Source organism: Zonotrichia albicollis, chromosome Z, assembly GCF_047830755.1.
Source record: "Zonotrichia albicollis isolate bZonAlb1 chromosome Z, bZonAlb1.hap1, whole genome shotgun sequence".
Taxonomy (NCBI): Eukaryota; Metazoa; Chordata; class Aves; order Passeriformes; family Passerellidae; genus Zonotrichia; species Zonotrichia albicollis.
The window spans coordinates 37,297,731-37,313,737 of record NC_133860.1 but is presented as its reverse complement, the minus strand read 5'-3'; the positions used below and the strand labels follow the sequence as shown (position 1 = coordinate 37,313,737).

Below are 16,007 nucleotides of genomic sequence, written 5' to 3'. Positions count from 1 at the left end.
TAAGAATGAATCTGCTTCCTTTATTGCTGGTTATATTCTTTTTATCCCCTTCAGTTTTAAAATTAATTCACAAGGCATAATTTAAATGTGTCTCTTAAAAGAAAAACATGGCATTAACTCCTTATATTGATCAGTATTAATTAATATTATTTCATAAAAAAAATTAAAAATCACCATCCAATTTCCTCAGCTTTTGCACATCTCAGAATTTTTTTCCCTGATGTTGAATTTTGTAGTCCTATGAAGTTTTGTTTTAAAAGTCACATTTTTATTTATACAATTTCAAAAATCATCAAAAAATGACCTAGTTTCCCTAGAGTGATACATAGTTAAAATGTGAAATACACTGACATTTCCAGCTGATTCCATACTTTATGCCATTACCAAAGAATCATAGCTTCACTGAACACGTAATCCCTTACACAATAGGAAAGCTCTCTGGCTTGGTTTACGCTCCAAGAAATTTTGTAGCATATCCATTCCATCCAAAGATCCTCCAGGTTTCAAAATGAGGTTTCTGTATTTCATCCCAGCCTGACAGAAAGCAAAGCAGAATATTAGTACTTCTTATCTTGCCCACTGCCCCCTTTTCTGTATTTGTTACATATTAAAAAATTTATTCATGATAAAACAACTTTCCTCCTTCCAGATTTTCCTAATACCAAATTAGGATATACCAGGATATGTCACAAGTATAATTTAGATCTAGTGGAAGAACTCAAAAGAGCAGAAATTTGAACAGTTCTAACGAAATTGTTTTTCTTGTGGCTTTACACTGGTTTTGAAGCTATAATCACAACTTGTCTGAAGACATTCTATAAAGCATCACAAAAACACAACATCTTTAAAATCTTCAGTGAAGGATTACCCCGTGACTGATAGGCAGGAAAAGGGAACCCAACATCCTTTCTCTAACTGATGATTTCTCTTTCTTTAATCTTTGTTTGGATAACACAGAAGATACTTCAGAGATAAGACAACCCACAGCATTGTGGAATGGCATGGCACTCACATCCTTGTAATATACACAGTTGTACACATCATACATACAAACATTTAGAATACAACTATTGTAGTATATTAGAGAAAATGAGGCTTAACTCAGATTTTAATTTAAAGAAGAAACATTATTGCTTCAGAAAAAAATTGATTCCTTTAAAAAAATTAATGAAATTTCTGAGAAAACAAGTAATTAGGAGTTTCTTAACAAGAAGTTGTATTTTTAGGAATGTATATATCTGGAGAATTCTGGCCTTCTGAGATGTGACCACAAATGACAAAATGTTATTTTGCATGCACATTTCCCAAATGCTTCTGATATTAAAGAAGACAATGTTCTTCCTTTTAAGCAGTGTATACATATACACTTCTCCCACAATTCAACAAGAACACATTGCTTCCTCATGACTTGTTGGGGGTTAGGATTTTTCCTTTTGTTTCTTCCTTTCATAGGGTTTTGTCCCATATGTTGCTAGGAAACAATAACTACCAACACTTAAGAAAACAAAAGATGTGCCTGTGGGTCACAACAAGCCATTGGAATGGCCCTGGCTGGAGGCGGGTTAGATCTGTCAACACAGAGAAAAGGTGAGGAGACCTGGAGGTTTGGGGCTGGGCTTGTGGTCAGTCTGGTTTCCGGGTCTGTGGGAGAAGGAAGCTGTTTGCTTTTTCCCTGCTGCCTGACCACTTGGAGCTGAAACATTAGGACTGGCTCCCACCAGACTCTCTGCCCACCTCGCGCTGCCACAGCCACTCCCGCATGCTGAACTCCGAGATCCTTGTCTGCTGCAGTTTTCCTGCACTGCAAGTCTGTTTAATTTTGTTTTTTTAGTTTCTCGGCCATTTGGTGGGGGGTCCAGAGCCCGTGTGTGGGGTGTCCCCGTATGGGCCACCTCTGCACGGGAGCCCGGTAATCGTGACCAGCTGCCGCTCATGACGGCTCATCTGGGCCGAGCTGCCTTCCCCGCATGGTCCGTGAGCCCGCGGCACAGCGCCCCCTGCAGGCGTGGGGGAATCACTGCGCTGCCCGGCCTGGAGCCAGCAGCGCCCCTGCTGGCTTTGACTGGAACTGCACCGAGGGGAAATGGGATAAACCACCGGGAGGAGACTTGATTGGGTGCTCTGGTTTGTTTGTTGTTATCACTTGTTTGCCTTGTTATACACATACATCAACCAGTAAAGAACTGTTATTCCTTTTCCATATTATTGCCTTGAAGCCCCTTATTTTCAAATTTACAATAATTTGGAGAGAAGGGGGTCCTATTCTCCATTCCAAGGGAGGTTCCTGCCTTCCTTGGTGGACACCTGTCTATGAGACTGTAGTGTAAAAACAAGTAAAGGTGTTTTTAAGTGATGTGCTTCCATGACTTAATTGAGTTAGCATTTGCATTGTCTGAATTACAGCTGGAAAAATCTAAAATAAAATAAAAATAAGTTTAAAAAATCACTGATGCATTGTTCTCACCTCACAATTTTTGTTAGCTTGCTGAATCTCAGAAGCAAATGAATATATTTTTCCTTATGTTTTACAATTATTTTTGAGTAGACTTGAGTCTTTGCTGTTATCCCTTCAGAGTCAGAATACTGCTTAGTTCTAAGGAGACCAGAGGTTAGTTCAGATAATGTGCAAGAATTGAGGAGGTTGGCAATCAATAAAGTTAGAGTTAATAGTTTGTGGAAGGATTTTAATACATTCAATTTCTGAATTTAAGTTTTATAACTGTTGCTCAAAACAGAAGCAGAGGTTTAATTAAGAAAGGAAGAAGTAAGCCAAATTTCTGTAAGGCCTAGTCATAATACTTTAACCATTTTCCTTTTCTGCTGTTCAGAATACTAGTCTAAATCTAGATATAATGAAGTACAAAAGTACAAAAAACATACTGGTATCTAGCATTTTTTTATAAAAAGTTGTTTGTCCCATCTTGTGGGATGCTATCACACTTATTTGGGTTAAAAGATAACTAATTTGAAAAGATAACATTGAAGAGGGAGAGAAAAAAATCTCCACAAGCTATCCCTGAAGTTATATCAGCATTCACACAAAGTGTTTGTGTGCACATATGTCAGAGAGCAAGTGACACACATAATTAATCATCTTCCTGCCTCACTTTTTAGCCTGGGTAACAGGCCTCACAATAAGAGGCACTAGCTGTCTTTCAGCTGTTCCACAAAAATAGTCACATGTAGTGTAATTAATTTATTCTCAAAGGTTCCCATACACAGACAAAGAAACAAAAATTCTCACCAAAAATCAGAATAAAAGACATCCCTCAAGAGAAGTAAAGGTAATAGAGCCATTTTGCCAAACTATAGCTCAGGATTTTGACTATAGAGTCACTTAAATCAGACTTTTGAGACTAGAGAGTAAAACTAAAGGAATAAAAGTGTGATGGCACTGGAGGGATATGGACATGCCAGAACAAAAAACTGACACAAAGTTCCACAATTTTGGCACCAGCACCCTTAACCATCTTTCCCAAATGCTAGCAGTTATAAAAGCCAGCAAGTCTGATCCCTCCTGAAATACCATTTTTAAGATCGATATGAACAACATTTCATTAAAATTTACTTTATTTACTCATTTAACTTGACACTTTTTCTCTACTGTTCTTATTTATGACTGGGTATATTCCCAATGAATAAGCAGGTATGTTTATTCTCATATGTACCTGTCATGAATCCCTATCCCTTCAAGGTCAATCTTAAACTCCAAACTCTATGTCATTTCTTCTCTCAAACTGTGACGTTGGCTGTTTCTCTTCATAAAACCCGTTTTGGGTTTTGTTGGGCTAAGCACTGCCTCAGTTTCACAGTCTTACCCCATTCGCATGATTCTCTTTCAACTCCCCTCTTTGTCCAGACCGAAACCTAATCTTGTTCACTGTCTCCATCCTCTAGAGGGATAGACAGTTCTAGAAGTTATGGTTGTTGTGATAAGTACAGGGAGGAAAGAAAGCAAATTCCAGGGGAGGAAAAGGACAGTCATGCATTTTCTACTCTTTCCTTTATTTCTCTCTTGTGAATTTCTATTAAAAGGAATAACTAGTGCTGGCAGCTGAATCAAGAACACACTTAAGAAGATCAGGAAACCCAAAATGACAGAACTCACCTATCTCATCTGCAGCACCTCCACTGAAGTCTAATACTACAATCTCTGAAAAACATTGCTAGAATTGGCAGGGCTACTAACCACATAACTAATTATCCTTTTTCTCTGCCGGAGGCAGAAGAGGCTGAAGAATTACTCCAGGGAAAAAGACCCAGTAAATCTAGAACCTGCGAATGATTTGGACTTCAAAATGGGCCTGGGATTTAAAGTGAAGATGAAACAACTTTCATGTTACTCTGTATTGTGACAGAGGAAGCTCAAAATAAATTCAGTTTTCTAAATAGTAACTACATAAAAGGACCATATAGTTCAGGTACACAGAATGTAATGGAAATTTAAAAGAATCAGAGCACCACTATCATACAGGTTTCACAGCAGATGAATATGCATCTGCTCTTGCAATGGAGGAATGTTTTTTCATTCAGAGGAAGGCATTAGACAATATCTCAAAAGTATTACAGTATTTAATATATGGTGATGTAAGAATTGCATTAAAATTCAAGTGCTCTTGGAAATTTTAAGATGGTTTTCTTAGTTACCTTAACACATTTTTTTGTTCTTGATCTGAACTCAATAGGTACAGTAGTAGTACTTGAGACATTATACTTAGGGGTCATGATGGCAATAAATGTGGTTTCAGAGACAAAGTGCAACAGAAGAGTTTATCGAAAAGTATTCACCACCTACTTTTGGATTCATTATTCCTTCTTGCTTAAAGCAGCTATAAAAGATATCCATAGAAAAAACTTCACTCCACAGGTATCCATAGTATTGACCATCATAACCACCTGCCAAATGTCCAAAAGTAGCCGGCATGTTTGTTCCTTGAAAAGCAGATTAACATCAAGTTATTGAAATCAAATTCAGTTATTTCTCTGATGCATACAGTACTTCAACAATAAATAAATAAATAAGGAATTTATGTCAACTACTTTGAAACTTTTAGCATAAAGGGTCTGAGTATGCCTCAAATTATTGAACACAGTCTGTTGATAACAAAGGAAACTCAATTTCCCCTTTTAGGCTACTTGTACATCCAATAGAGATGTGACAGAACACCTAAAGTGGAATTCACATCATGTCGCTCTAAAATACATCCTGCAAAAGGCTAAGTTACACATTTAACTTCAGAGTCTTCCTTTAGAAGAGGTCATTAAGATCATCCTAAATTTAAAAATAATTATTTCAGCTTTATAAAGTTGATTATTACATGAACAGCCCTGTATTTTGTATTCTGAGCATTACTGAGAAAGAAAGGCATGTTAAATTGAACCATTTGGGCATGCTGCTAAAAAGCTTCATACTTACATACCTGGGGTGGCAGGAATTCCTAGAGTCTCCATACAATATTTAGCATATTCATCTGCTGGGTCAACAGACAGCTTTGTATGCAGAGCCTGGTCAACTTTGCTCAAAACAATCTGACGGAGGGTTAGAAGGCCTAATCAGGTAAAAACATTTAATTAACCAGCATCAAAATAGTCGGAGTTTGATTTTCATCTTTCCTTCAAAGATCTCAACATGCATACTAAATTATTAGAATTTTTGAGTTATATAATTTCCATCTGAATCACTCCACTTAGAAAGAGTTGGGAAGCATAGTTTTAATAAAGGATTATCATGCTAAGCCCCCTCTTTTGATTATTACTTTCCTCATAAATCTAAACTAAAATAAAGCAGATATTTTAAAAGCAAATTTTAATTTAAGCTGTTTTTAAGAAGCTACAAGATAGGAACCTTTACTCAGACAAAATCCTTATGGAGCTAGAGTCTCAGGACAAAGACTTCTTGTTCGGGATAGGAAAGCAGTACGAAATAAACAGGAGTAGCTGAAGGACGAATTGGTAGCATAAATGGAAGATCTGATTACAAGAATAAAGAGGTGAGAGTGACAGAATAATAATGACATGATAGGTAATGACGTGGGATATGTTATGTCTGTTCAGTAAATTTGCAAGTAACTTTCATATCTGCTAAGTGTTGCATGCAAATCAAATGTAGAAATACATGTAGCTATACTGTGTCTTGCACAGTGACTGTTCTGGACTACATTTAAGATTAAAAAACCACAAAAGCCACACCTGACTACATGAGACTACCTGACTACACCAGACTACTCTCCTCCATCTACTACACACACCACCAGTTTTAAACAAAAAAAGCTTACAGGTTAAAATTTACATGGATAGGAAGGATATTTTAGTTCTGGAGGTGGCCTGGAAAATCAGAGCTGCTGCTGTTCCTGTAAAGAATTCTACCTGTCATCATAGCCTTTTTTAGTGGGGTTCCCACACAAATAAACACAAAAAGACAGTGGTAAGTGTACACACAGAAGAAATTTAATAGGCTTCTTATGTTTGTCAGCTTTTTAAATTACATACTTTTATACATGTACTTTGGGGAGAAAACACAGATATACCTGTATGAGCAAGTCTAGAGGCAGCAAGTTTCTCCAGGAGAGTGTCTCCAACATGAGTTGCATCTTTATAATGTCTTGACATCTGTTGTAGTGGCTCTTTTTCCCACACCCAGTTTTCAAACATTTGTGAAGGTACCTCCACAAAGTCTGTTTCCACATTAGTTCCACTAAACCTTGCAAAATCAGTCTAGGAAAAACAAAAGGCCATTTAATTAAATTAAAATAGAAGCCAAGATTTTTAGCAGAATATAATATTTCAGATGTCAAAATTTCAGTTTAAATCACAGGAAAAGGAATTATTTTAACATAATAATAATAATACAATTTAAAGAAAGGAGGTAAAAAAATCAGACATATGACTATTATCAAAGGGTAAAGTACTCAGCAGTTATATAGTGAATTATCTACTAGTACAGAACAGTACTCCAATCTTTTTAGTATTATTGATTTTTACCTTTAAGGTTATGACAGCAATACAAATGTTTTCATGCTGTCCTGTGACAATGATATAATTTGTAAATTATCATAGATTTTTGTTGTATTACTCCAAAGTAAAATAATTAACTATGCACTTTAAAAAGTTTATTGTATTGTAGTCTACCCCACTGACTCACAGACTTTACTTAACCAGCTTATTCTATTAAGCTTTGCCCTATTTGTCATCATTTGTAATATATGTGGTTAACATACAGAACAACTTTTTTAGCCAGTAATTGACAGACTGACATAAATAAATCCTAGCAACCTTATCCATGAAAAGTTTTCAAATCTGACACTTTGATAAAAGAATCTTTCTTCTGAAAGCAAAACAGACCAGAACTTTTTTTAATTTTAGTATCAGCAATAACTTCATGTTTAAGAAGCTCCTCCAATACCAATTTTGAAGAAAAGTTTGTACAGTTAAGAATCTTCACTAAAATCCAAACATTTCTAAGAAGACAGTTGTTCAAATACACAGAAATTATTTAATTTCATAGAATTATAGCATCATAAAGGTTGGAAAATACTTCTAAGATTATCAAGTACAACCACCAACCCAGCATCACCACCCTGTTCAACATTAAGCTGTTAACCTATGTCCTCAAGTACCATATCCACACATTTTTTGAATCAATCCACCACTTCCCTGGGCAAACCATTTCAAAGATTTACAACTCTTTCAGAGAAAAAAAATTTACTAATATCCAATCTAAACCTTTCCAGGTGCAACTTGAGCCATTTCCTCTTGTCCTGTCCTTGATTGCCTGGGTGAAGAAGCTGGCCCCCACCTGGCTACAGACTCTTTTCAGGCAGCTGTAAAAAGCAATAAGGTCCCCGAGTCTCCTTTTCTCCAGGATAAACATGCAGAGCTACCTCAGCCACTCCTAACAAGACTTGTGCTCCAGACCCTTCCCCAGCTCTGTTGCCCTTCTCTGGACTCACTCCAGGACCTCAGTGTCCTCCCTTACCTGCAGGCCCAGAGCCTGGCACAGGATTCGGGGTGTGGCCTCAGCAGGGCCCAGTACAGGGGGACAATCCCTGCCCTGGCCCTGCTGGCCACAGCATTGCTGATCCAGGCCAGGATGCCATTGGCCTTCTTGGCCCCCTGGGCACAGCCTGGCTCATGTCCAGCTGCTGCCACCAGCACCCCCAGGTCCTCTCCAGCCACTCTGCCCCAGCCTGGGGAGCTGCCTGGGGTTGCTGTGACCCAAGGACAGGACCCAGCACTGGGCCTTGTTGAACCTCACACCATTGGTCTCAGCCATGATCCAGCCTGCCCACATCCCTCTGCAGAGCATTCCTATCATCACTCCACCCTTGTCGTGTAATAAGTCTATCTTCTCTTGCCAGTCCAATTCTATTTATTTTCGTTCTCATCAACATACTAACAAAACATTTTAAGCGTTAAAAGAAAAAGAAATTCTCTGTTGTCCTCTCTAAGAGCTGTTGATATTCTTACAGTCCATCCTCTGCTGGGAAATAGATCTTGACAGGATTACAGGCTTTTAAACTTAGTTTCTTGCAGCGTTACCAAAAAAAATATGTATAATACAGGACATAACCTTGAACTGACATCTGTGTCACATGCATGCATCTTCCTCTTATGTCTTCAGAAGAACAATACAAAAGGAGTAAAACTTCCCTCTACTCTTGCAGGTTGCACAAATCCACAGTTGGAGGGTGGCCCTTTTCACTGTCCTTGCTGAATAGCAGCTCTGAAGAAAAGCTAGGAAGCACCAGCTTCAGGGAAGAAATAATGATAGAAGTGGCTAGAGCAAAAAGCAAGTGGCCTTCAGATATCTTCATTTACCCATACCCAAGTGCACTACACTAACAAAACCATCAAGACATTTGGTACAAGTTACTTCAAGAGCACTCCCTGAACACCAGCAAATTCCATCCCTGCCCTGATCTCACTCTCCAACAGTATAACTCAGTTTTCCACTATATTACATAATCAGACCTTTATCGGTAGCTCACAATCCTTCCCAGTCTCCTCCTTGCGTAGCATTTAACTGCAAAATCCTAACATGCTTAAACAAATCATCATATGAAAGAAGACGAATTCCAGAGGACAGGATGTTCTTCTGCAGGACTGGCAAGTTTGCACACATGCAAATAGCTATTCACATACAATACAAGAGAAGTGAGCATGGCAGCTGGGCACACAGAAGACACCAGAGCAGTGTGAGAGACAAATGGAAAGCAGGCCTCTGATCTGTGTGCAATTCCAGAGCAACGCAAGTACATGTGCATTGGAATTGTTGGCTTTGGCTGCTGTGAAAGAGCTCCAAAACACTGAGGCACATCCTCACTGGCAGTCAAAATGTTGTCAGTTTTTTACTGTTTTATACCAATGCCAAATGTGTTACACTTCTATATTGCCTAGGTTTTATTACTCAGTTTTGATATCAGAAACACCTATCAAAGGGTTGATAAAATAATAATTATATTTCTACCTTTAAGATGATTAAAAAATATCTAAGCAATTATTAACTCTGGATTTAATATATGGATTTCTGTGATGATGTTATTCTTTATTCTGCAGTTGCAGTCTCTAGGATCATGATCAAGAATTAAAATCTAATATAGGTAAATTTTCCTTGACTTTATTATTTTGTATTTGTTTATACAGAAGATGAGGGAAATGCAACAGAAAATCTGATTTTGTAATTAACTATGTGAATTTTTTGGTGTGTGAATACTGACTCTCATATCTTTCTGAAATACAAAATTTTCATTAGGTGAATAATAAATGTATCATCTGGCAGTATCAATTTTCATTGTAAGTAAAAATGAAACCAAAAATTTTAAAACTTTATTGGTACCTTGATGGAAAATCTGAAACTACCTTCAGTTCTTTCTGGTCACTGCAATAAACCTAACCTGTCAGATAGCAAAAAATAAAATAGCTTAGGTGAGACCTGTTTTATGCTTGTGATGTCAAGAGAGATAGGTCTCAACAAAATGCTGCAGGTCAACTAGCTTCAGAAATTATTTTCATTCCTAGGTATAGCAGCATTGTTTTGTTTCTAATACCTGGTTTCTAATGTCATACATCTACAAGACTAGAAGTAATAAAAAGACGTCTGAACAAAGCCATGACTGAATATCTTCACTGTACCTGTACCTGTGATGAATGGACTCCTGGATAATGCAAATGCAAAAGTACATGTTCCTACCAAAATGTTTTTCATAAAAAGGTGTACTTATTGCTTCAGTTTTAAATAAATATTAAAATTAAAATCAACCTGACGCTTCAAAAAAATAACCAGAACTCTGCATATGTGCTTTACTAAAACTAGAAACCATCAAAACAGAACTATAGCTTGCTTTAAGGCAGTTGAGAAAGAAGTCTTACACTGGAGTAGAAACATCACTAACCTGCGCACATATCTGATGCATTACGTGACCAAATTCATGGAAGTAAGTCTTTACTTCATCGTGTCGCAGCAATGATGGTCGATCTGACACTGGCTTTGTGAAGTTGGTGACCAGAGCAGCTACAGACATCAATCTGCTGCCGTCAGAGAGAAGACAGCCGGGTTGTAGACCAAAGCAGGCTGCATGCCCATACTTTCCCTCTCTGTGTAAGAAAATACATCAGATACTATCTTCAAACCACAAGCCTGCTCACCAGAATGGTGAAGCCTGTTCAAGAACAGGGACAATCAGTCAGTTTCTCTACACAAAAACGTACATATTTTCATGACTTCTAAGACTCAATAACTTAAGAGCATAAGGGGAAAAAAGCCCCTTCTACTCTCATACTGAAATCACAACATTTCAAGATTTCCAGCAGCATTTAAAAGAACCTGTTTTTAACTGAAAAGCTGAAAGTATATATACTTCAGATGCCAGTTGTGTTGTAAACTGCTACTGCAACAGGAAGAACTAGGTTCTGTTCACTGATGCAATTTTTTTTATTACAGGAGGTAAAAAAATACAGTAAACAGCATTTTCACTGCGATGCAAGAGTTTAAAGAAAAATGATTTTGAAAATTTTGCCCTAAACTATTCAGTTAACTACTCAGATTAAGTCGGAGGAGTCTTATTGACACATTCCCTCAGCAATTCCCATGATATACATAAAGGTGACAGGTGAAGGAGATAGGTATGTTACCCTAAAAAGAAAAATTTATTTACTACTATATTTATTGAGTAGCCTAATTTTCTTAGGCCAGAAAACATTAAATCAACTTACATTAAAAAGGACGTCAGCAAATTTATCACATGATAAATACTAATCTAAAAAACCCTACACCAAAGCAAAAAAAAAAAGTAGTGACAAGTAGCCAAAAAGGACTAGTCCAGAATAAATCCTGTCAAACCAGTTGAGTCTCCTAATCTTTTACAAAACACAGATGATACTGTAAATCGCTACAAAGACAGCTGGAGAGCTACAGAGATCAACATGGAAGTAAATCTGAATGTGTGCTCAACACCAACCTATTATCTATTTGATTCAGCAGTCTGGACAACAGGGTAGAAAATACACATAAAGTTTAAAGGGGCACTAGGAGAAACTAGGAACCTTAGCAGACAGAAATATAATTGGTCTGAGCAACAAACTGCTGTAACACTTAAACAGAAATTTTACCTACAGTTTAGAAAACTAAAACCCAGTAGTAAGCTAGGAAGGAGAAAAGTTCATAGATGCAAAAAATTGTGGACAACTGACTAGAGAGCAATACTACCAAAAATATGAATGAAGTAACAATGCTTCATAAAAATGAATTTAAGGAAGAAATATGGAAGTACTTAAAAAAAAAGTGTAAAAAATCTGAATACAGTCCAGAGGACAACTTAATGAACACAATATTAATCTTGTCAGTGGAACAAATATTTACTTCCAAATGCATTAAATTTTAATTAAATAAGCAGCAACCCATTAAGATATATTCCATTTTAAACACGTAAGCAAAACACTAAGTCATTACCTGGGGTAAAGATCCAAATAGAACTGCCCTAGCATTTCTCCTGTTGATTTATCCTTTACTGTATAAAGAGTAACAGTGTCGTGCCAAACATGAGCACTTTCTATTTGCTCAAATTCAAGTCCCAGCAGCTTCTGGTAAATATTCAGTAAGCCTTCTGTAACAGCTTCAATTGGGAAGTATTCCTTCAGTTTTTCCTGATCTATGGAGTACTTCAGCTCTTCAGTTTTGCTCATATAATAATGAAGATCCCATGCATTGATTCTTCCATCATAATCAAAGTTTCTTTCTTTACACTCCTCCTTCTTCAGTTCTAGAATGAATTGTCTTTCTTCCTCAGCCAAAGGCTTTAGCTTTTTACTCAAATCATCTGAAAGAAAGATTGGCTTAGAGTCAACTTCCTTGTTCCTTATCTATTCCTATAAAATGCACTCGACACTTCAAGCACATACTTCAGAAGTGGGTGTTTCCCATTCATTCACCAACAACAAGCAACACCTGCATTCTTGTCCTAAATGCTATACATGATACAGTAGATTCCATGTAGGCCAAAGAGTGGTGTGAAGGGTTTAGTTGAATTTAGACTTTTTTCAAGTCATCATAAATGAAAAGTAACACTAAATACTTATGTTTGAACACTTTGATTTTATGTCATGTAATCTCAGTATTCCTCATACATTTCTTCAGCAACAGCCAAAGACTAGAACTATAGATAGTTACTGGAAGGAAGTGCAACACAAAATTCAATACTTCTAGCTAAAATTCTATAAAAGATCCAAGAGACCCAAGAATTCTTGCCTATATGATGTCTGGACTCTATACCAGCAAAGCTTCTGGATATTGAAGTCTATGATTCAAATTATTTCCAATACACTTTCTGTGGCAGCAGACATACTGAATATAAAATATTTAAGCTTACTGACACTTCCATACAGTACATTCTGAACTTATTCTCTTGTAAATATTTCTGGTTTATCAGAAAATTTTTCTTCATTAAGAATTCACAGTAATGTTAATTGTTGATATCTACAGTGTAAAATTTGGGAATTGCCACTTCTGTTTCTAGGAAGGCTGTAACACACTAAATGCATTTGCATGATTGAAATATTGTTTGCAGCTTGTACTGTGCTAAATTCAGAATATGTTTTAGGAGAGAATGCTCTTCGTCCTAGATGTAAGATCAGCTTATGAACATTTGATTTAAAACATGATTAGATAGGAACAAAGTAGAGCAAAACACAATGTCATGCTGGTAGCTGAGGATATATCAAAAGAGCCAAATAAAAAGTGACAATTAATTTGATGCATGTTCTCCCTCTGTGAGAATTACCATGACGCGTGATATGCTAGCTTATGTGTGTCAGCTTCAAAATAAATGAAAAAACACAGTATTACAATAATATAATAGACAAAGAAAGTCTAAAATACTTCAAGTACACTTAAAACCCCTAACATGTAATAATAAATCAAAACAAAGTATTTGTTAATTGTCAAGTATACTGAAAACTGGTATTGCCAAATATTGATCTGATCTGATGAATGAGCATTTCAGGAGAAATGCAACAGAATTATGGTTTTAGAAAGAGAAGCATTAGAACCTCTTTACTGAAGCATAACACCCCGCTACCAGCAAACATACCTCATTTTTGTGCTAATTTCTTTGGGGGGGTTACTTGTATGATACATCAATATACACTCCTGAGTGGTGTTAGGACACAATAATAAAGGAACACATATTCAATGGAGCTACCAGAGAGGAGAGGTTAATTCTACATTCAAGAGTCCAGTGACAATGACAGGAGGACTCTGTTCATTCATAAACCACTGTGTTTAAAATTTTCAAGATACCTCTATTTTCAGATCAAATTCCATTACAGGGCTTTTGAATTCCAGATTTAATCCTTCACTCCAGATATAATTTTTAAATTCAGTTCATGGAAGTTGCAACATGTCATACAGTGAAGTTTTATACTTAATGCTGCTGTACCAGAAACAGACACCAAGGCTACTGATTTGCAAAAAATTGGGAATGAAAAGAAGCAGTTCTGATGCAGCCTCTTGAACTGATAAAATTGCTTAAGCTGCATCTTTTACTCTGGTTCTAAATTAGGGTAACTGCATTTTGGGGCAGAGAAAGGTTTAATCACTTGCTTACACTGGCTGCCACAAAGAATTTGTGACAATCAATATAAGCAAGTGATTAAACCTTAATATTCTCACAATTTGCCTTGTGCTTCCTGATTTGGAACAACTTCATTTGTACAGCTATAATCTAAAAAACGCATATGCCAGAACAGAGGCAGCAGAGCTCCTTTTCTGGCTAAATATCATGGGTGCTGTCACCCAATTATGTATTTAAATTCATCTTGGCTGAGGGGACATATTACTACATTAAATATACAAGTATTGCTTATAAATGTGAACAAACCTAAGAAGGTTGCTACGTTATCTGTGCTCTTGGCAGTGTTTACCTCCAGGACAAAGTTGGCATGTGTGTTATAACCAAGAAGTTCTGCTACTTTTGCCCTTAGTGGAAGTAACTGCTGCAGAATTTTTGTGTTCTCCTAAAAAAGAAAGTAGGCACATTTGCAAAATGAAATCAGAAACCACATGTTAACAAACAATTATCTCAATAATATCTGTAATCCTAAAAAATAGAAAATATTTCAAATGAAACACTTTCAGATTAAAATATAATATAACCTAAGATTCTTGGCATACTTCTTCTTGATGTTTGCAGGTAGCTGGTTTTCCTAGTCAACCTGATTAATTACTCTCCTTATTATTACAACTTATCTTTTTTACTGATCAAAATATACACCATTTTCTTTCAGGTTGTGAAGAGCTTATTTCCTTTATCAACCATTTACATATGAAAGACAATAAGGAAATTGCTGGCAGCAGACTTAATTGCTTGTTAGTGATGAAGACAGATCGCTAATTATTGTGCCAACATCCAAAGCTGGTTTGCAAATTTTCCTCTTTTGCCACTCTAACAACAGTAGTCAGAGAAAGATCTGAAATAGAAAACCCCAGAACTTGACTTAAATGTCTTAAAGAATCCTCAAGAACCTGAAAACATAACTATGTAAACCTCCAGCTCTGGAAAAGTGAGACTTGTTGGGGGAAAAAAAATTAAACACCAGATTCAAAGATTGCCACATAGTTTTATCAAGAAATCTCTTTATGTGTGTTGACTTGCAAAGCGTTTAGTTCCTGATGACATTTTATCTTGTACTCATCACATTTCCAAGCATTTCAAGCACAAAATCTCAACTCTATTATTGCTCTCTAATGCATGATTGGTACAATTGTCTGAATGACATATACTCTATATCTTTCAATGCTTTTAAAATTTTGTACCTGTCTAGTTGTGCACATATGCAATCTGTTGATTTCACATTTGATCATCTGTATTTATAATTAAAACCTGGGCTTAAATAACCCCTCTCTATTCTGAAAAATCTCAATGGACTACAGAAGTCACAATCAGACATTCTCTACTGTGAGGAAAGTGTCCATAGGCATCTACAGAACACTGTAGGGAAATTTCACAGAAGATCAAGATCCCACTTCTTTTAACAGAACCACTTGAACATTAAGATATGCACACAGAGACAGACTGTCAACTTCTAAGGTCTCAGAAGGATATCAGAATAAATTGGAGCAAGGCACTGTTAAAGATCATACTAGTAAGTTTTGATTTCAAAATACTCCACAATGTGCAAAGCTCAAACCTAACATTTGAATGTCTAGCTCAATTTTTCAACTCTGTCACTGCACTGTAGAACAGCCAGTACACAACATACCTCTTTGCATCTTGAGTTAAAGGCATGTTCCATTTTTCTCCTGGTTTCTGAAACACAGCACTTCTTCATAACAGGAAAATAGTGGGGATACTTTAAGGTAACTTTATATTTGTCTTTCTCAGTCTTCTCTAAACTGTTAATAAAGTCATCAGGAAGGCCATCTATAGAACAAAATTAAATAAACAATATTTACCTAAATTATCTACTCCCCCATTTTTGTGAGACTGTTGCCATTTGTTTTGCTGCAATCCACT

General features: G+C 36.5%; 1 protein-coding gene across 2 annotated transcripts in view; it reads right to left on the bottom strand.

The window, feature by feature from the left end:
• The window catches only part of NLN (neurolysin), a 36,580-nt gene continuing 20,573 nt past the window's right edge, over window positions 1-16,007 (bottom strand). For both annotated transcript variants that reach the window (XM_074532955.1, XM_074532956.1), the window contains exons 6-13: window positions 15,754-15,914; window positions 14,373-14,508; window positions 11,948-12,314; window positions 10,392-10,593; window positions 6,528-6,714; window positions 5,421-5,549; window positions 4,796-4,932; window positions 1-534 (exon numbers count right to left, since the gene is read on the bottom strand). In XM_074532955.1, the coding sequence (XP_074389056.1) occupies window positions 400-534; window positions 4,796-4,932; window positions 5,421-5,549; window positions 6,528-6,714; window positions 10,392-10,593; window positions 11,948-12,314; window positions 14,373-14,508; window positions 15,754-15,914 (1,454 nt within the window). In that variant the 3' untranslated portion in view covers window positions 1-399. The remainder of the gene's footprint in view (window positions 535-4,795; window positions 4,933-5,420; window positions 5,550-6,527; window positions 6,715-10,391; window positions 10,594-11,947; window positions 12,315-14,372; window positions 14,509-15,753; window positions 15,915-16,007) is intronic.